We start from the raw sequence: 21034 nt of genomic DNA, 5'->3' as shown, positions 1-21034 counted from the left end.
AAGGGTTAGTATTATGTAGAGGAGGTAACCTAAATGTGCCTGTGGTAACAAAACCAAACATTTTAAGGCATGCGGAATAACTCTTAAAAAGGTTTGGTCAGATTAGTTTCACGTGGTTTCAGGTTTCACATTTTTAGTAATTGTGCGAGGTAAAAAAGCACATGTAAACAATAAACATCTTACCCGGAGGACCACATGAGGCGTTTATGTGGCTTGGCTGCTTGTCTCCTGTACTGCATCAGTCCACACACCAGCTCGTGAGCTATCATGACGTAAAGTAAGAATATGAGCACACCCGGGTCCATCCTGCCGGTAAGTGCAAGTATTCGCTATTTGACAGGTTTTTGCACAGCAATGCGGGTTGCACGGAATTTAGCTACAGGGTCACTGCATCTCGCCCACGCGCTCGTTTGTTATCCCTCCACGAGTTACTTGTCTCGCGCTTCAAAAATAATTCATAAACAGCGGGGTTTTACTCCCCATCACTGACTTGATAATCCGACCTTTTCATCTTTTACTGTTGACGTAGTGTGAGGATTTTGTTGCTTGAATTATATCCTATTGAGCTTTTCGTCAGACGGATCATGACTAGGAGGATGATGTTGCCGTGGAGACATCGCCGTTGCCAAGAGACCTCGTAATTCAATTTCAGTGCCGAGATTGAAAAAGAAAATATATCATCGCTGCCATTATACCATATGAACCCCTCATACAAGTCATTCCTCGAGAAAAAACAAAACAAAACAAAAACATTGTGGCATTCACACGTGTATAAACAACGACAGGAAATTTTGCTGACAGCAACGGTTTTCTGAAGGCGTACAAAAATCTAGTAGCCTAACTTAATTTTGGTTAATCATGTAACCAATTTTCATTTCATTTTTGTAGTACTTAAAGACAATCAGTCTAATAATACCTTATGGATAAATTAACTGTAAACCTTTTTAATACACACACACACACACACACACACACACACACACACACACACACACACACACACACACACACACACACACACACACACACACACACACACACAAACACACACACACACAAACACACACACACACACACACACACACAGAGAGAGAGAGAGAGAGAGAGAGAGAGATTGAAATGTCTCAATACTATTAAGAAATTAAGATATCCTTTGTCTGAGAGAATCTGTTTAATAATATTTCTATTAATTGCATATTACACTTTTTAAAATAAATACTCAATTTAATTTGACATACAAATATGCAGAATGGTAATACAATATACGATTTAATATATGCAAAATTATACTTAATTGTCTCTTTATTTTAAAACCCCTCTTATCATTACAAAAGGGCTCCAAATAGTTCATTTAGTTACATTTTTACCATAACCAAAACTGCATTGTACTCCTAAAAATATAGTGCATTCTTTTGGATCTCTGTTATTCTGCAGTAGAGAGAATCCATTAAGTGAAAGACCATCCACAGGGTAGATCTTTCTCAGTGATGATAGCCATGATGAACCCAAACCACTTAAACCTCAAAAACCTTTAACAATATATGGACATCAAATACCACAACCTTACCACTTAATGGATTCTGTTTATTGTATATCAAATATTAAATTGCATTGAATTGGATTAATTGTTTGGATAATGTCATTTTTTTTCCTGTGATGGAATATAGACTTTCTTACCAGTTGAGTAAAATATAAGTAATTGTAAGAAGCAGACTTCTGTATTATTTTACCCCTATATTTCACTCATAGTGAAGATAACTCTATATCTTTCAGTTAGCATCAGTGTTAGCATGTTGGGTGTGGTTTTGCATGTGTTATGACCGGGCTAGTCCTGCCATGGCGACACAAGCAGTTCTCCTGCTGTGATGTCGACCGTTTTGCTTGAAGGCTGCCAGTTGGTGGCGCAGTCACCACAATAACCTCCTACGGCCCTGTATTCTCACGCACCTCCTCCGGACGTTCCTGTAACCAGCAAACACACAAAAAGAGATTTTAATATTACGCACAGAGATTAGAGATTACAGCAAACCCATATGGCCTTCTTTAATCTGTGGAATACAAAACGTGAAATTTTGAAGAATTTACTGGTCGTTCTTTTCCATGCAATTACAATGAATGGGGGACTGGAGCTTTCAAGCTTAAAAAATTATGCAAAATCACCATAAAAGTATCCATATATGACTTCTTAAGCCTTCAAGTCGTATTATAGCGACTGGGTGTGAAACATAACACACTTAAAATGTATTCCTTTGTGTTCTACAACAGATATGAAGTCATAAAGGTTTGGATTGGGTGAGTTAATTATGGAAGCTTGTTTCCGCCACGGAATAAAAATATAATTATGACCTTTTTTTTTTATCTCACAATTCGAGTTTACATCTAAACATCTAAAAAGTCCTTTTTTCTTGCAGTTGCGAGTTTACATCTCGCATTTCGGACTTTTTTTCTCGCAATTGCAAGTTTATATATCGCGCAATTCTGACTTCTTCTCTCAGAAATGTGAGAACTCGCAATTGTGTGTCATAAAGTCCAAACTTTTTCTCAGAATCTAACAATTCTGACTTTATAACATACAATTGCTAATTTATATCACGCATTTCGAGATATAAACTCGCAACTGCAAGAAAAAAAGTCAGAATGGCTTCCATAGTAAATAATGTCTGAATTTTTTGTTTTGTTTGGTGAACTATCCCTTTAAGGTTAAAGCTTTTACACAAAACAAGAACATGTACAGCCAGGTAACTTACAGTATCTCCAGAATCATACAGTTCATTGCCAAAGCCAGTGCAGCTTATATGAGATGCGTCTGAGGTCTCCATTGAGGCATTGGCATTATGTTTAGTCTTCAGGTAGAACACAAACAAGGCAGTGAGAATCAGTAAGAGCAGAATGACGAATACAACAGAGGCCACAATGGTTCCGGTGTTGTCAGATGATGAGGCTGTAAATACAAAGATTTTCATGCATCACTATATATAAGGTTTTCACACCGATCACTTTCCAATTCACACATACTTATAGGTATAATGGTAACAAGAATACATAAAGAATCTGAATGACACTAAGGTAAAAACAAATTTGAAGAATTCTTGCTAGATGAAGAACTCTTACTTTGGTCAGTCTTCTGCCCAGCACAGTTCACCCCAACCGTGTACCGTATGTCATCCAGGGCAAGAAAACCCTTCTCTCCTTTAATTCCCTCTAGTACAATCTACCTCCCATTAAATCACACACACAATCATTATAATCAAAGTCAAATTCATGCAGAACCAATAAGAACATTGAATAAAGTAGGGTTTGGTCACCTGGTACTCGGTTTCTGAGGTGATATTGACACTAAAGTAGTTCCAGTTTCTTCCTCCCTCTTGCAGCATCAGTAATTCTTGTTTGGGTTCTTCAGACAGCCTCCATACCATGAGTTTGCTGTCATCTTCAGAAGAAAACAACATAAATAATCATTATTAAATTATAATTATATTGTTTTTATCCAATGCAACTTGCAGTGCATTTTACAGGATATGTAATAGCTGGATGCTAGTTTAAAGGAAAAGTTTGGAACAAATAAGGTGTATAATTGGCAGAAAGATTTTTTGATAGATATTTTAGTAGCTATGCTGCCGTCTATGTTTTGAAAGAAGTCTCTTATGCTAACCAAGGCTGCATTATTTGATCCAAAACACAGTAAAAACAGTAATATTGTGAAATATTGTTTTCTATTTTAATGTAGTTTCAAATTTATGAATAATTTATTGGAATAATTTATTCCAGTGATGATAAAGCTGAATTTTCAGCATCCATTCCTCAAGTCCTCAGAGTCACATGATCCTTCAGAAATCATTCTATCCTGATTTTGGTGCTCAAGAAACATTTCTTATTTTTCTCAATGTTGAAAACAGTTGTGCTGCTTAAAGTTTTTGTGGAAACTGTGATGCATTTTTTCAGGATTCTTTGATGAATAGAAAGTCAAAAGAATAGTATTTATTTGAAATCTAAATATTCTGTAATATAAATATTCTATCTTTACTGTCACTTTTGATCAGTTTTATGTGTCCTTGCTAAATAAAAGTATTTGTTTTTTTTAGAAAAAAATCATACTGACCCAAAACTTTTGATGTCACTGACACTAATTTACGCTTATCAAAGACTAAATAACTGAGGTAATAAACAATCAAAACGGATCATTTGATGATATAGATGTGGCATACAAATGGTTGGCTGATAAACCCATAAGCTCAGGCAGGTTCCTTTGGTTGGTGCCAGGTGAGGGCTAAGCAGCCAGGCATTCCGACTAGCGGTGTCCCGCTGGGAGTTAGGAAGGACCAGGAAGTGTCCTGGAGTTATAAAGGAGAATAACATTTACTCAAAATAAATGAGCTGGTGACATTGAGTATATATATATACTCTCTACTTAGCAACAAGCATTTTTTGGATGAGTGTAAAGCGCATAAATCACCTTCTTCAGTGTACAGTGTGTGGTCATATGCTGGTGTGCTGTAGAACATCTCAGCTTGTGCACTGGTCAGGTCCCAGTCTAACCAGTCTACAGATGCCTTCTGAGTGTTGGACCAACCACAGAAACCTTTCTCGAAATCACAGACGCTATCTGGAATGCACACACAAACACAAATTACCAAACAACAACAACAAAAACTTAAATCTAAGCTATTTTATAGATCTTGTAATAATAAACAACAACAAATAAGTTATTAATAAATAAAAAATACAATTAATTATAATGAACAATAATATATATTTATTCAATTACATGCATTTATTTATTATTAATAATAAAAAAAATACACTATTGTTCAAAAGTTTGGGGCCAGTGAGATATTTTTTAAAGAAATTAACATTTTATTCAGCAAGAATACATTAAATTGATCAAAAGTGACCGTAAAGACATTTCTAATGTAAAAAAACACATTAGTTCTTTTAGAAGTTTTAGAAGTTCTTTTAGAACTTTTTATTTATCAAATAATCCAACCATAAATTCTAATAATCTAATCTTAAATTAGAAAAAAAGTTATTTTAAATTGTAATACTATTTCACAACACTACAGTTTCTACTGTATTTTTGATTAAATAAACGACTTTACAGCCCCCAAACTTTGAACTATAAAATATATATTGTCAATATTTTATGCAATATATGACAAGTTATAGATGACAAGAAGGTGCTTGTGAAAGTAAATGGGGTTAATTTTGATTTCATGTTGACTTTAACTTTGGTTTTAATTCAAACCTGGTGTGGGGCAGCTGTGGGTCGAGTAGGTGATGTCATCAATGGCAATAAAACTCAATAAGCCTCCTTCACCCTTCACCTCAAACTGCAGCTGAATCATAAAGATGCATCAAATCTTTACACACATCCAGACTCACACCCAGACCATTTATTAAGCATAACAAGCTAACGACACAGGTGTAATTGCGATACCTTGGCAGGTCATTTACATTGCTAAACGGGTTAAGGCAGCAGATCACTTACCTGCCAGTCCCCATGCCAGCTGATGTTCCCTTGGCCATGACGCCAGGCATGTCCCTGCCCGACGCTGCTGGAGAATATCTGTATCATGTCTCCATCAGATGGCTTCACATAGACATTCAGCGTGCCTGTGTGTGGGGGGGATACATATGGTAGTTACTTGAAAATTAATAGGTGTGTACACCCAACACAAATATGAGATCATGTTCTCTTACCTGGATTTTCTCCTCCTGTATGGTACCAGAAGTGTACACATTCGGTGTGAGTTAAACCTCTGCGCACAGGTGAGGTCAGGGTGCTCACACTGTCCTGGGGAAGGACATCCACACCGCTGTGTGCCAGCATGTAGAACCCTAGTCACAACATACTATATATCATTCCTTTAAACTAATCCAGCTAAAATAAAATAGAAAACATAGCTAGTAATCTATATCTTAAACAAGGTTAAGCAGTATTGTGAGCTGGATCACAAACACTGTCGCTGCAACAGTTTAGCGAATTAGCTCAGACTTCTCACCAATTTTCTCTCATTTTCAAATTTCCCTTACCCTTTTCTGTTTCCAGGCTGTGGTCGGTCTCAGGTCCAGTTTTGTGTAATGCCCAGCTCTGGTGTATCCACCTGGCTTTTTCAGAACTGGTATAGCCACAAGTCTGACTCTCAAACGAGCACATAGTGGGCAAAGAACATGGTCCCGTCACAAACGCCACATCATCTAACGCCAACTGACCATCAAAACCAGAGCGAGTCGCCTCAAACACCAGCTACATAAGCGAGAAGAATGAATGACAAGAAAATTAAATGAGGATTTAATACTGAAAATGTTAAACATCCCTTTTCACAGTCATAAAATGGTTAAAAGAACCAGTTTATTCACTAAAACTCTTCTAAGCCAATATATGTGGCCATTTACAGAGTCATTATGTGTTTTGCTGGGGCTTTTGCTGACAATTATGCATTAGGCGTGTAAACAACTTTTGTGTGCACCTGGAAAGCAGAGAGCTGAGGAAGCACGGGGCAATGGCCCTCATGCCAGACGTTACCATGGGCACCGCTGCGCATCCACAACAGCTCTTCTGAGCCATCAGCAAATAGCCGCTTTACACTGAGAGTGCCTTGGAAAGAGAGGATGAATGATGAAACAAATGAATTATAATGAAGTGTAAAGTTTGAGTCAGTTTCTCAGCACAAGCTGTAGGACCATCTGGTCACACAATGGCCGAGAAACTCATATTTTATGAAGCTGGGAATAAGATGTCCATATCCACCTGTGTTTGGCCCATAGAGTTTGTAGAAGAAGGACAGACAGTGCTCTGTGTTACTATACTGTCTGATGGAGAGGAGACGTCCAGAAAGACCTTGCAATGAAGTGTTCCACATATCCACCACCAGACTCCTACCTGAGAAAGAGAGAGATAAGTGAAGAAAGATGTTTGTATGATGATGATATAATAACATAATATTCAAATACAATTCACTCAAAATTAAGCAACATTAAAAGTCTCCTGACCAACATGGATAGTATGGTCCATTCCAGTATGAAGTTTCCAGTCATAATTATCCGTTTGGTCCTGGTACCACCCGCACAAATTTACCTCAAAATTACACGATACATCTGTTATAGGGAAAACAATAGATAATGATGCAAAGATGGAACAAAAAAAATAACCAAATCATTTAGAGACAATGAAAATGAAACATGTAAAATAATGTTGATTATTTGTATCCACTCACCACCAGAGGGGATATACAGAGGAGAACAGTAAACAAAGTACACATCCTTCACTGCAATCTGGTTACTTGGGGAGAGCTCCTCAGAACGGGCCATGAACTCAAACTGAGAAAGACAATAGATAGATAGACGGACAAATAGACAAAAACAGAGAGGTAGATGATAAGAGATATGACAGAAAGATAGATGATAAATAGATAGATAGATACAGACAGATATACAGATAGATAGATAGATACAGACAGATAGATAGATACAGACAGATATATAGATATAAACAGATAAATAGACAGATAGATACAGACAGATATACAGACATATAGATAGATACAGACAGACAGATAGATAGATGCAGACAGATATATAGATATTTATATATCCATATATATAGATAGATACAGACAGATAGATAGATAGATTGAGAGGTAGATATATAGTCTACCTGAAAGCGATTATCTCTTGCTCCAACATAGACTTCCTCCTTTAGCCAAGTTCCTGCTGTCTCATTGGTCCTTCCAGCAAACTTCCACAGCACAGATGGGGTCCCAAACACACTGTCTACAACATACACTGCCAGATCACCTGCAGAGAGAGGAAGAGAATCTATAGTCTAACATCACGCAAACTAACAGAGGAGAGACAGGTGTATTACAGCTGATGTTGTACCTATGTGTGGGCTACTGCCACTGAGACTGTAGGAGAACTGAAGGGTGCACGCTGGACCTGATGGACCCAGGAGAGGGGTACGAGTTTGAGCTTCAGTTAACTGCTGCCCAGGAGCACTAGTCACAAACAGGAACTCTTCTAATGACACATACACAAATTACATTCAATTATCTAGCATTTTCTTAATTCCATCATGCTAAAAAAAATTGTTTTTACCTTGAATGAAGGTGTCATTATACTCTTTTAGCTCCCAGGCCTGGCTCCCTATACTAGTATCTGTCCAGCCAGAGCTTCCCATCTCATATGAGAAGTCCCCTATGTACACAACATTAACATAGACCCTCAATGTGTGATTAAGATATACATGTGTACACATGTACACCAAAACAACCATACACTTAACATGCACACATATTTGTATAGGTGGTACTCACCACACTGAGCTTCATCTTCTCCAGCAGGACAGTCCTTTTGAAAGTCACAGATTTTCAGACTGTCCTCTATGCAAGGTTTAGCGGGAGGCTTTGGAAATGCTGGAAAGGGCATTGAGTCTGTATAACAGGCAATGAAACAGAAAGACACTATTGAATTGTTTTATAAATTTACAGACAAATTTGTAGGTAAACTCAGAGTTGTGGTGTATAATCGACGTAGACAGGCATAAAATCAGAGAGTACCATTGAATAAGATGCACTCAGGGGACAACACAATATCATCAATAGCGATCCCTCCATAAGTATAGTCTCGAATGGCAGCAACAAATAGTATCTGATTGGGGAAAGTTCAATACATTAGACAGCATTTATGACTGCAGTGTGATAAAAAAGCGGAAAACTTCTGAGATCAGAGTGATGATGTCAGAGGAGCAATGAGTTCAAGTACCTGGAACGTGCTATTGACAACAAACTCCACCTCAGCCTTTACCCACAAGTCCCCAAGAGCACCTCCACGTTCCCACACAGGATAAATCTCCGTCCCGGCCACCAACACAGACAGTCCGCCCGAAACTCGGCCAAACTGATGTGTGTACATTATCATCTGTAATTATGAACAATGGGTGTAAAGTGTAAGCCTATAGACACTGAGACATCCCCAATCCTGCGTATTTGGTTACAATCCTGATACAAAACGAGTGCATTAAGTTGAAGTTGTGCCTTTATTGTCATGCTACTGCACCATTTAATAAGCATTTGGTACTATACATACCCGGCAAGGATGTGTGTCATTGGTTGGTGCCAGGGGCGGGCTTTGAAAAGACGTCCAATCATTCGTCAGGATGTCCGGCTTAGTTACATATAAGAAATGTCCTGAAGAGGACATAAATAAATATTTATTTATTTATTTTGAGACTTCAATGCACATGTATTATCTTTAACAAAAAACAGCAATAAACCCAACTAGGAAAAACTAACTAAAATACATTTTAAAATACATTTTCATGACTATTCAGGGCTATTGGGCCTACTACTGACTGTGACAATTTTTTTTATGGCCTTGGAATGCCGTGAAACTGGATGGATGGATTGTTTGTGCGTATGGATCATAGATAAAGGACTTGGCTTACAAGTGTTGCATATCTTAAATGATAATGACTGACTGTATGTTTAAAGATTATGTGTTTCCCTTTATTGATGGTCATGACAAAGACTTAGACCAGCCGAAGAGTGATAAAATGGACAATGAAATGCCAATGTCAAGTTTGGTCACACCATTTCTGAATTACATACACAGTGGAAGATTAGAAGATTTGGATGAAAGAGCGTTTGATGAGGGGAGTGAAATAGACCCCGAGAGGAATTTCTATTATGACTCCACAACAGATGGGTCCAACTGTAAATATTTCACTGAGAAACAATTCAATGACATTGTAGAGAGGGATGGAGTGTATATTTATCCATCTCAATAGCAGAAGCTTAAATAGAAATTTCGGCAATATTATGGATTATTTGAAGCGGCTGAAGAGGACATTTGATGTCATTGCGATTTCTGAGACATGGTTACGAAATGACACTGTTGAAGACTTTGGAATAACAGGCTATGAAATGTTCTTTGTAAATCGGACTTTAAAGAAGGGAGGTGGAGTGGCCTTATACGTTAATACTGCCCTGCAATGCAAGCAGGTTGTCTCTATGTCGAAAGAATGTGCTGGGAATTTTGAAATAGTCACTGTAGAAATAGAGATGAAAACAAGTAGAAACCTAATAGTTAGTTGTTTGTATAGAGCGCCTGGAACATGTATTGACAAAACAAAGGATCAATTAGTTTGCATGTTTGAGAAGGTGGTAGGTAGAAAAAATGTTTTTGTTTGTGGAAATTTTAATGTTGATCTTTTGAATTCACAAGGCCACAAAGGTACTACAGATTTTATTTATACAATGGACAGCTTAGGTTTATTTCCAAAAATCACAAAGCCGAGTAGAATTACAGCACAAAGTGCTACATTAATTGACAATATTTATTCAAATGTTGTTGATAATGATATTGTTGGGGGATTGTTGGTGGAAGACATAAGTGACCATTTGCCAATTTTTGTTTATTATAATTGTAAATTAAATGGAGAAGCACCGGTAAGGAGGAAAAGAGAATGGAGGCTGAGGACTCCTGTAAACTTGAAAGCCTTTAAGGAAGATCTATTAAGATATAATTGGGAAGCTGTTTATGTTAATGATGCAAATGAAGCGTATTGCTCTTTTTTGAATATTTATTTAAAGTTGTATGAAATAAATTGTCCTTTAAAAATGTACATTGAGAAAAAGAGGGAACAAAAACCCTGGATGACAAAAGGGTTACTTAATGCATGTAAAAAGAAAAACACACTATATAGGGTCTTTTTAAGACAAAGAACGGAAAAAGCTGAGATGAAATATAAGGTATATAAAAATAAACTAACGAAAATACTTAGGTTAAGGAAGGAGACATATTACAGCAATTGTTTAGAGGCAAATAGAGAAAATATGAAAGGAATGTGGAAAGTCATAAATGGTTTAAAAAGACATAAATCTAAAGAAGCTGCATATCCTAAATTTATAATAAAAGATAATATGTGCATAGACAAGAAACAAGATGTGGCCGAAGAATTTAATGATTTTTTTGTTAATGTGGGACCAAATCTCGAAAGGGATATTGTTGAACCAAAAGAGAAAAATGGATTGGATGAATTAATTGAAAACTATCTGCAAAGTTTGTATCTAAGTGAGGTTAGTGAATCTGAAGTGAGGGGAACGGTTTTAAACCATAAAAGTAAGAGATCACAAGATTGCAATAACATGAAAGAAACCATAGAAGAAATTATTAAACCATTGACACACATATGTAATGTCTCATTTAGGACGGGAATATTCCCTGACCAGATGAAGGTAGCAAAGGTCATACCTTTTTTAAAGCAGGTAATAAAAATGATTTATCAAATTATAGACCTATATCACTCCTTCCACAGTTTTCTAAAATATTGGAAAAACTTTTTGTTAAAAGGTTGGATAGTTTTATTAATAAATATAATATTTTGAATGAGCAGCAGTATGGATTTCAGGCCAAGCAGTCGACCGGACTTGCAATAATGAAACTAGTGGATGAGTTAAGTAAGGCCATTGATGATAAGAGAGTGAGTCTGGGTGTCTTCATTGACCTGAAAAAGGCATTTGACACTATTAATCACGATATTCTTTTGAAGAAGCTGCTTAAGTATGGGGTCAGAGGGGTTGCATATTCTTGGATTTGTTCATATATAAATAACAGAACACAATTTGTTTCAGTTGATGGAATTATGTCAAGTCCCCTGAAAATTCTTTGTGGGGTTCCACAGGGCTCGGTCCTGGGACCAAAATTGTTTATTTTATATTTAAATGATCTCTGTAGGGTCTCAAGTGTTCTCAAGCCTATTCTTTTTGCGGATGATACAAATTTTTTTTACTCTGGGAAAGAGTTAAAAGACATTGTGAGAAATGTGGAAAGGGAGATGGAATGGGTTAAGAAATGGTTTGATATTAATAAGCTGTCACTGAATATGAGTAAAACCAAGTTTATGATTTGGGGTACAAATAGTGTGACAGACGTGAAAGTAAGAATAGGGGGGGAGGAAATAGAAAGAGTTAATGAAATACAATTTTTGGGTGTTATATTAGATTCTAAACTGGGGTGGAAAAAGCACATTGATTATGTAAAATCTAAAATCTCAAAGTCAGTTGCGATATTAAATAGGATTGGGAATTTGTTCAATAAGAAGGCATTATTTATGTTATATTCATCGTTATTTGTTCCATATTTAACTTATTGTTTGGAGATTTGGGGTAATACGTATAAGACATACACCCAACCACTTTTTATTTTACAAAAGAGAGCTTTACGTATCATCACAAGATCACAATATAGGGATCATACAAACGATTTATTTATAAAATTAAACATTTTAAAATTTTATGATTTAGTGGATTACAAGGTTACATTGACAATGTATAAAGCATATTATAAAATGCTGCCTGATAAAATTTTGAGTATGTTTGAGAAACGTTATTGTAAGTATGAGTTAAAAGGAACATGTTTGTTTAAAAAATTGAAGGTACGAACAAATGTTAGATGCAGAACAATTTCTGTAAGAGGAGTGAATTTATGGAATTGTTTGCATATAGACCTTAAACTGACACAAACAATAAGTGGATTTAAAAGGCTCCTAAGAAACAAGATGATACTTTCATACAGAAAAGTTTTGGGTAATTAATTTCTATGACTTTGTTGTTTCAAGTGCTTGTAAGAAGAGAATTGAGCACTGTTTGACTGTTTGTGAAAATTGAGAGGGATAGGCGTTAATAAGCCTTGAGCTTCAGCCTATACCCTTTGGTTTAATCAAAAGTTATGTATGATGAGTTGAATATTTGTTATTGTATATTTGTTAGTGATAAACCAAATAAACGAAATGAAATGAAATAAAATGACTCTAAAACTATAAAAAACTAAAATAAAAATGGTCACAAATTAAGTAAAGTTCTTGTTACACTACTGTTCCAAAGTTTGGGGTTGGTAAGATTGTTTTATGTTTTTGAAAGAACTCTATTATGCTCACCAAGGCTGCATTTATTTAATCAAAAATACCGTAAAATATTGTAAAAGATATTATTACGATTTAAAATGTATTCCTGTGATGGCAAAGCTGAATTTTCAGCATCATTTTGATCCTTCAGAAATCATTCTAATATGCTGATTTGTTGCTCAAGAAAAATGTATTATTATTATCAATTTTGAAACCAGCTGTGTTGCTTAATATGTGTAAACTGTGATACAGAAATATATATGATCAGTATAAAGTTTAAAAGAGAAGCATTTATTGGAAACAGAAATCTTTTGTAACATTATAATTGTCTTTACTGTCACATCTGATCAATTTAATTTAACCTTGCTAAATAAAAGTATTAATTTATTTTCAACGGTAGTGTACATGGTATATTATAAAACATGAAACCATTCTAACCCACCTGCATTAAACATTAAATGCGACTAGATGATATATTGAAAAAAAACCCTAAGATAAATAATAATATATGAAAATTTTGCCAGCACATACCCATCATCGTATTAGTTGAGTGGTCTCTACCAGGTCCTTTTCGAGGCTCAGAAAGTGATATATTCATCTGATTTGTCCTTGTCCATTTCAAGGATGATATTGTTCTTATGTCCCATCCACAAAGATCATCCTCAAAGTCACAGCTCATGTTCTGCTCTGTACATATTAAGTACACACCAATATAACAAACATTATCAATGATTATGACTCCAGACCAGCAGTGGGCGATCTAACACAGGAATCATATGCACTGAAGACTAAATGAATTAACATATCTTATCATCAATACATCACTGATTTCTTTCACTAGATTCATGGTCTCTCACCACAGTTCTCTTCATCCGATCCATCACCACAGTCATCCGTGCCGTCACACACTTTATAGTCCTCCACACATCCCTCCCGCTTACACTTCACAAAACCAGGAATGCATGTTCCATTTTCAGGGGGAACTGAAAGAGAGAGAGATAATCCAAACATCCTTATCACTGATGGTGTTATCCATCTAAAGCGCAGATGCCCAATTGTAGACTTTTAAGGCAAGCAGATTTTAAATGTGATTAAAAAAAGAAATAAAATAAAAAAGAAATATCTCTTATGCTTACCCAGGCTGCATCAAAAATTCAGTAATATAAACAGTATTATGAACAAAAAACAGGTTTGCTGATACATTTTTTGTGTAATCCGTGAAAATCTTTTTTTTCTTTTCTTTTTTGGATTCTCCGATTTATAGACAGTTTTAAGAACAGCATTTATTTGAAATAGAACTCTTTCGTGACATTTTAAATGTCTTTACTGTTGCTTTTGATCAATTTAATGCATCCTTGCAGGATAAAAGTATTAATTTCTTAAAAAATAACTAAACAGCACTGTAGATTTCCCTTTATACGTTCTATAAATTTTAATCAAAAATAATAATTTGGGGAAAATAAATTGTCACTTTGAAACTGCATTTTATGCATCAGACAATCACTAAATTTTACATGTAATCTTTCCAAAATTTTAAAATGGAAATACTTATTTAGGAATATGGATTTCAACTCCACGTCATGCCTAAAAATGCCCTTTAGCTGTTCTAAATTCAGTGTAAACTAAGGCTTCTTGGGCCTTATTGCTTTAATAAAATAAAAAAATCTGGTTGTTCCAGCTGTTCTTGTCTAAATGTACAAAATAATATGTGAATGACCTTTTCCCATTTGTTCTTACCTGGCAGGGCACAATCTAGAAATTCCATGTGATCGACGGACACATCTCCCTGCTTCCCTTCACTGCGTCTGGAATGAAGCTGGATATGGAAAGGGCCCGGGATACGGCCCAGGTAGATGGTGGCCTCCCTCCAGCCTCGGACGCTGGAGCTCTCTGGCCTCCAAACCACAGCTTCCTTGCCGTCAGTTTGCAGCACTGACCCCCACAGAGGGGTGTCACCCAGCCCTGTGTAACCTAAAACACACACACACACAAACTGAATTCACAAGTGTTGAAGCAACACCTTTAGAGTTAGATGTGTCCCTTTTCTCCAAGTAATCTTCATTTAATACTACTCTACAGGTTAATTAGTCCATATTTAATGCAATTTTGAATATGTTAGTATGTGTGTGAACCTGAGTCCCAGATGAAGTATCTGAGCCGAAGGCGACAAGTAGGAGAGGAATGTTTTATTGTAGGGGACATAAGCACAGCAGTTCTCGGAGCATCTGAAGAAACAGCTGTCACTGCCATGAACCAGCCTGAGAAACACAGAAACATTACATGAAGAGAAACCTTGGTAACACTTTACAATAAGATTCAATTTGTTTACATTAGTTAATGTGCAGGTATCATGATGTATCAATGAATACAACTTTTACAGCATTTAATATTCAGACAAGGCCTAGTCATAGGCTAAAATGCATGTTTGAGCTGTTTCAACTGAAAGCATGCTCACCAAGGCTGCATTTATTTGATCAAAAATACAATAAAAATCACTTGTATATATTTCAATAGCCTATATTTAAAAATGTAATTTATTCCTGTGATGTTAAAGCTGAATTTTCAGCATCATTACTCCAGTCTTCAGTGTCACATGATCCTTCAGAAATCATTCTAATATACTGATTTGCTGCTCAAGAAACATTTATTTTTATCATCAATGTTAAAAACAGTGTTGATTAAATGTCTGTGGAAACTATGATAAAAAATTAAGGAATCCCTGATAAATAGAAAGTCCAAAAGAATAGCATTTAGGATTTGAAACAGAAATCTTTTGTTACATTTTAAAATGTCTTTACTGTCATTTTTGATCAATTTAATGCATCCTTGCTGAATAAAATATTAATTTCTTAAATAAAATATTTCTGATCCCAAACTTTTGAACAGTGGTGTAGATTTTCCTCCTTCTAAATTTTAATCAACAATACTAATTTAGAAAAACAAAATGTAATTTTGAAACTGCATTATATGCATTAGAAAATGAAATCAATCACTCCAAAATATGCATTTCAATTTTTAAAATCAATGAGTTGAAATAGCATAGACCTTAATCACAGCAGCGCCATCTAGCGCCATTTTTAACGGTAATGAAAGCGAGAAAAAAATTTAAGTAGACAAAAAAATCCCGACAATATGAGCTTTGTAAAATTATAAGTGATCTTGGAGCTATATACAGCGGATGCCATTAAAAAACAAAACAAACAAAAAACAGTAGGTCTATCCCTCACAGCCTCGCTTTCATAGGGCGCTGCTCTGAATAAGGTCTTCAGTACGGTTTAATTTAATTTTTAATTAACACAAGTAAATGTATCACTGGATTTGGAAAGGCTTTATAAAAACAACGGAAGGGTAACCTGTGGAAGTGCCAGTGGTGTAGTCGGAGGACGGCCCACTGTCAGGGAGAGTGTTTCCTCTCTGCTGTCTCTGCCACATGTACACACCTTCTTCTGACTCTTCAGTCCATCCACACTTCCCCTCGTGCTCAAAATCACACACAAACTCTCGTCCTCGATAACCTAGTATTCAACCAATAAATAAGAACATATATCAAGAAACGAATGACATATATAAATACATTGACTGGATTCCAGAAGCTATATGAATATACAGAAGTTCAGTATCTTACCACAGTCTTGCTCATCGCTACAGTCTTTACAGTCACAAACAAAATCACATCTGTCTTCTGTGGAGCCGCTGCAGTCTTCTCGATCCAGCGCGACAGCTGCCGAATATGAGTAATAATCATGAAGACACTTAATGGCCTTTCGCAGTTGTGTTTATAGAATCCAAAACATGGACATCACAGTGCTATTACGATTAGAGACATTATGAAAGCTTTTAGCAATTATACATGTAATTCAAATTAAACATTATCATATATGATTTAGTTTTGCAATTACAAAACGAAACAACTCTACTTCATAGTTTTAAATAAATTAAACATGAGATTTAAATGATTGAATATAAAGAGGCAAATCTTGGGAAAATAGAGTTTTTGCTGGAAGTTTATTACTGCACTGATAAAGAAAAAGCTATTAAAGTGCAGAAATCATATAGGGCCTATTAGCCTGATGTTCAAAAATTTGAGCCAGGTTTTAGGGTAGCCTGTGATTTTTTAAATGTTTAATATAATAAAAACAGTAATATTGTGAAATATGATTACAATTTTATATTGGTTTTCTATTTGAAAATGTAATTTATTCCTGTGATGGCAAAGCTGAATTTTCAGCATCATCACTCCAGTCTTCAGTGTCACATGAAGTCACTGATCACTACATGGTAACTTGCATATTACGTACTGCTGTAATATGTCATGCGGCGTCGCGTTATCAACCAGGCAGAACAATCCTCCCATCCACCATAGATAATTTCTCAAATTGCTTATCTAATCTGTCTCAGCTGCTGCCTGAACCCAAACAAACAGATGAACTAGAAGAACTAACTAGCACTATGAGCACCATTCTCTCTAGAACATTGGATGTGGTTGCACCTATTAAATTAAAAAAGGTCAGAGAGAAAAATAAAGCACCATGGTATAACAATACTACGCATGTTTTAAAGAGAGAAACCCGTATTTTAGAGCGTAAATGGAAACAAACTAATTTAGAGGTCTTTAGAATCGCGTGGAAAGACAGTATGTCACGTTATAAAAAGGCCCTAAAAGCTGCCAGGGCTGAGCACCTCCGCAAACTAATAGAAAACAACCAAAACAATCCAAGGTTTCTATTTAACACCGTGGCTAGACTAACAAATAAACAGACGTCACCCGAACAAAATATCCCGTTACAGTTCAGTAGTAATGATTTCATGAACTACTTCACTGAGAAAATAGAAAGCATCAGAACCACAATTATAAACGTTCAATCTTCAATCGCGCCTTATAATTCAGCTTCAATTATCACCCCGAAAGAACAATTACAGTGCTTTACAACTATAGAACAAAAAGAGTTAAATAAACTTATCACTTCATCTAAAACAACAACATGTTTATTAGATCCTATACCAACTAAACTACTGAAAGAAGTGTTATCTGTAGTGGAAGAGCCTCTCCTCAATATTATTAACTCGTCTTTATCTTTAGGTCATGTTCCAAGAACATTTAAACTGGCAGTTATAAAACCTCTCATTAAGAAACCACAATTAGATCATAATAATCTAGCAAATTATAGACCCATTTCAAATCTTCCATTTATGTCTAAAATATTAGAAAAAGTGGTGTCCGCTCAACTGGGCTCTTTCTTGCAACAAAATGATATCTATGAAAAGTTTCAGTCTGGATTCAGACCGCATCATAGCACTGAAACTGCGCTCGTTAAAATCACAAATGATTTACTTTTAGCTTCTGACCAAGGCTGTATCTCAATACTAGTTTTACTTGATCTTAGTGCTGCGTTCGATACTATAGATCACACAATACTCTTAGATCGACTACAAAATTATACTGGTGTTCAAGGACAAGCACTAAGCTGGTTCAAATCATACCTATCTGACCGCTACCATTTTGTCTATTTAAATGGAGAAAAATCGATCATAACTCCAGTAAACTATGGAGTGCCGCAGGGATCTGTATTAGGCCCCCTGTTATTTTCAATATATATGATGCCACTTGGAAATATTATAAGGAAACATGGAATTAGTTTCCATTGTTATGCTGATGACACTCAAATATATATTTCATCACGGCCGGATGAAAACGCTACATTTTCCAAATTGACAGAGTGTGTTAAAGATATAAAAGATTGGATGACGCGTAATTTTCTTTTATTAAATCCAGACAAGACAGAGGTAATACTTATCGGTTCAAAAAACCGCCCACAAAACCTCGCACAATACAACTTTAACATCATAGGATGTCCTGTTACTTTATCCTCTACAGTAAAAGACCTGCGTGTTATACTCGATTGCAACCTGTCTTTTGAAAATCATATTTCTTATGTTACAAAAACAGCCTTTTTCCACCTTAGAAACATTGCTAAGCTACGTAATATGCTATCAGTTTCTGATGCAGAAAAGTTAGTTCATGCATTCATGACCTCGAGACTGGATTACTGTAATGCTTTATTAGCTGGTTGTCCTGCATCCTCAATAAACAAGCTACAGTTAGTCCAAAATGCCGCCGCTAGAGTTCTTACGAGATCAAGAAAATATGATCATATAACACCGATTTTATCATCACTGCATTGGTTACCTATAAAGTTCCGTATTAATTACAAGGTATTGCTACTGACTTATAAAGCCCTAAACGGCTTAGCTCCAGTCTATTTAACGGATCTTCTATCGCCCTATAATCCATCGCGCTCTTTGAGATCACTAAATTCAAGGCTTTTGGTCATACCTAGGATATCCAGAACCACCAAAGGAGGGAGAGCATTTTCACATTTGGCTCCAAAACTCTGGAATAGTCTTCCTGATACTGTTCGTTGCTCAGACTCGCTCTCCCAGTTTAAAACTAGATTAAAGTCGCATCTCTTCAGCCAGGCATTCATATAATCCTACAGTTCAAACTACAATCCGGCCTCTATCCAATGCCAGAGGAGAACTGGCCCCCGACTGAGCCTGGGTTCTCCCAAGGTTTTTTTTTTCTCCATTAAGGCACCTGATGGAGTTTTAGGACACCATTAGGTCACTTGATGGAGTTTTTCGGTTCCTTGCCACTGTTGCCTTTGGCTTGCTCAGTTGGGGATATTATGGGGATATTTAATTTAATTTTATCAATCAATAAATTCCTCTTGAAACAAACTTTGTTGTATTATTTTAATTTAATACTGTGAAGCTGCTTTGATGCAATCTGTATTGTGAAAAGCGCTATACAAATAAACTTGACTTGACTTGACTTGACATGATCCTTCAGAAATAATTTGAATATACTGATTTGCTGATTAGTCTCAGTGTGGGTCAAGAAATAAAAACCACACAAATTTATAAATCTTCAAGTCGTCACAAAGGTCTGTCTATTTAGTAATCACACACAGTACGCAGTCAAAGGTCTCTGATACACAAGTGTCAGATATGAGTTCCTGTACAACGTTTCTTATTCCAAGGACAACGTTTCTTATACAATGTAGAAAAGCAATGAGGTAAGATGCCAGACATTGCATTCTGTAAAATTTTAAGTACAATCAACTTGGATTTTTAAGTAATTTCAACTTAAATTACATTAAACTAACTTAAAACATGATTTGAATCTTGTAAAACTTATTTTGATGAGTTATAGCAGTGTAAAACATAAGTTGTCATAACTTATTGATCATAATTTTTGACAGCAAGCATAAAGTCATGCTTCTGCAGCTATGAAGAGTTTAGAAGAAAACAGACTTAATTACATTTATTTACAGTAATAATGGTTTAATGTTGATTTGATTTAACTTAATGGAGCTTATTTATAGAAATATAATAATAATACCATTAGAAAATCGGTCATCAAAGTGTACATTGAAAGCACTAAAAATACAAACAAATTAGAACAATAAATAAAAACACACTAACGTTTAATAGTCCACATATGTACCAAAATGGCATTCAATGCTCGAAGCAATCAACCAAAAAACGTTTACAAAAATGAAAGGAACAAAAACACCAGATCTCACCCCTCTGACAGACTTTCAGCATGAGACACACAAGGAGAATCCAGTGACATGTAGCCATCTTTGCTTTTGACACCAGAAGTCAGAACAAGAGCTGTTCTTCAGCACACAGTGAACAAAAGCACTGCGCTGCTGCCTCATATGAAGTTCTGAACTTCACCTGTGTCCCTCCCTCCTGATTCCACACTGATAACACCTGGACTTTACATTTTAACCCTCAGACGAGTGCCAGATCCTTCCTTTAAAGCTGCTCAGCTCTTCTGATATGCAGCACACCACAGACAGCTCAGTTTATTTTGGCCTCAACACCAGATACTTTACCTAACAATGTTACTATTTAGCCAAAATGAACTGCACATTCTGGTCTTACTAACAGTAGCAAATTGTAAACCATTTCTAGGGTTCGGCCTGTAAATAAACCTTCACTGTAAAAACAATTGCTGCGATTATTTATCACAACTTAAAATCCAACATTTTTTCAACTTTAAAAAGTATGTTCATGCTTGACTTAAAATATTAAGTTTAGTTAACTTTAGTTAAGTTGGATATT

General features: G+C 35.8%; 1 protein-coding gene across 1 annotated transcript; it reads right to left on the bottom strand.

Moving 5' to 3' along the window:
- Window positions 1-918: 918 nt before the first annotated feature.
- On the bottom strand, window positions 919-20762 carry mamdc4 (MAM domain containing 4). The gene is made up of 28 exons (XM_082140215.1): window positions 20488-20762; window positions 16527-16622; window positions 16255-16416; window positions 15034-15159; window positions 14639-14872; window positions 13759-13884; window positions 13433-13588; window positions 9085-9185; window positions 8761-8916; window positions 8556-8646; window positions 8313-8429; window positions 8095-8193; window positions 7879-8016; window positions 7655-7794; window positions 7215-7317; window positions 6991-7095; window positions 6749-6880; window positions 6468-6595; window positions 6031-6244; window positions 5698-5835; window positions 5486-5610; window positions 5243-5333; window positions 4454-4603; window positions 4206-4331; window positions 3306-3430; window positions 3112-3211; window positions 2748-2941; window positions 919-1962 (listed from the first exon to the last, which is right to left on the bottom strand). Exons 1-28 carry the CDS (start codon window positions 20543-20545, stop codon window positions 1924-1926), a joined length of 3570 nt encoding a protein of 1189 aa, XP_081996341.1. The 5' UTR covers window positions 20546-20762; the 3' UTR covers window positions 919-1923.
- Between the last annotated feature and the right edge of the window lie 272 nt (window positions 20763-21034).

This window comes from Leuciscus leuciscus (assembly GCF_965113295.1).
Source record: "Leuciscus leuciscus genome assembly, chromosome: 16".
Taxonomy (NCBI): domain Eukaryota; kingdom Metazoa; phylum Chordata; class Actinopteri; order Cypriniformes; family Leuciscidae; genus Leuciscus; species Leuciscus leuciscus.
Note: the sequence above shows the minus strand (reverse complement) of the source record. Positions and strands in the feature narration are given on the sequence as shown.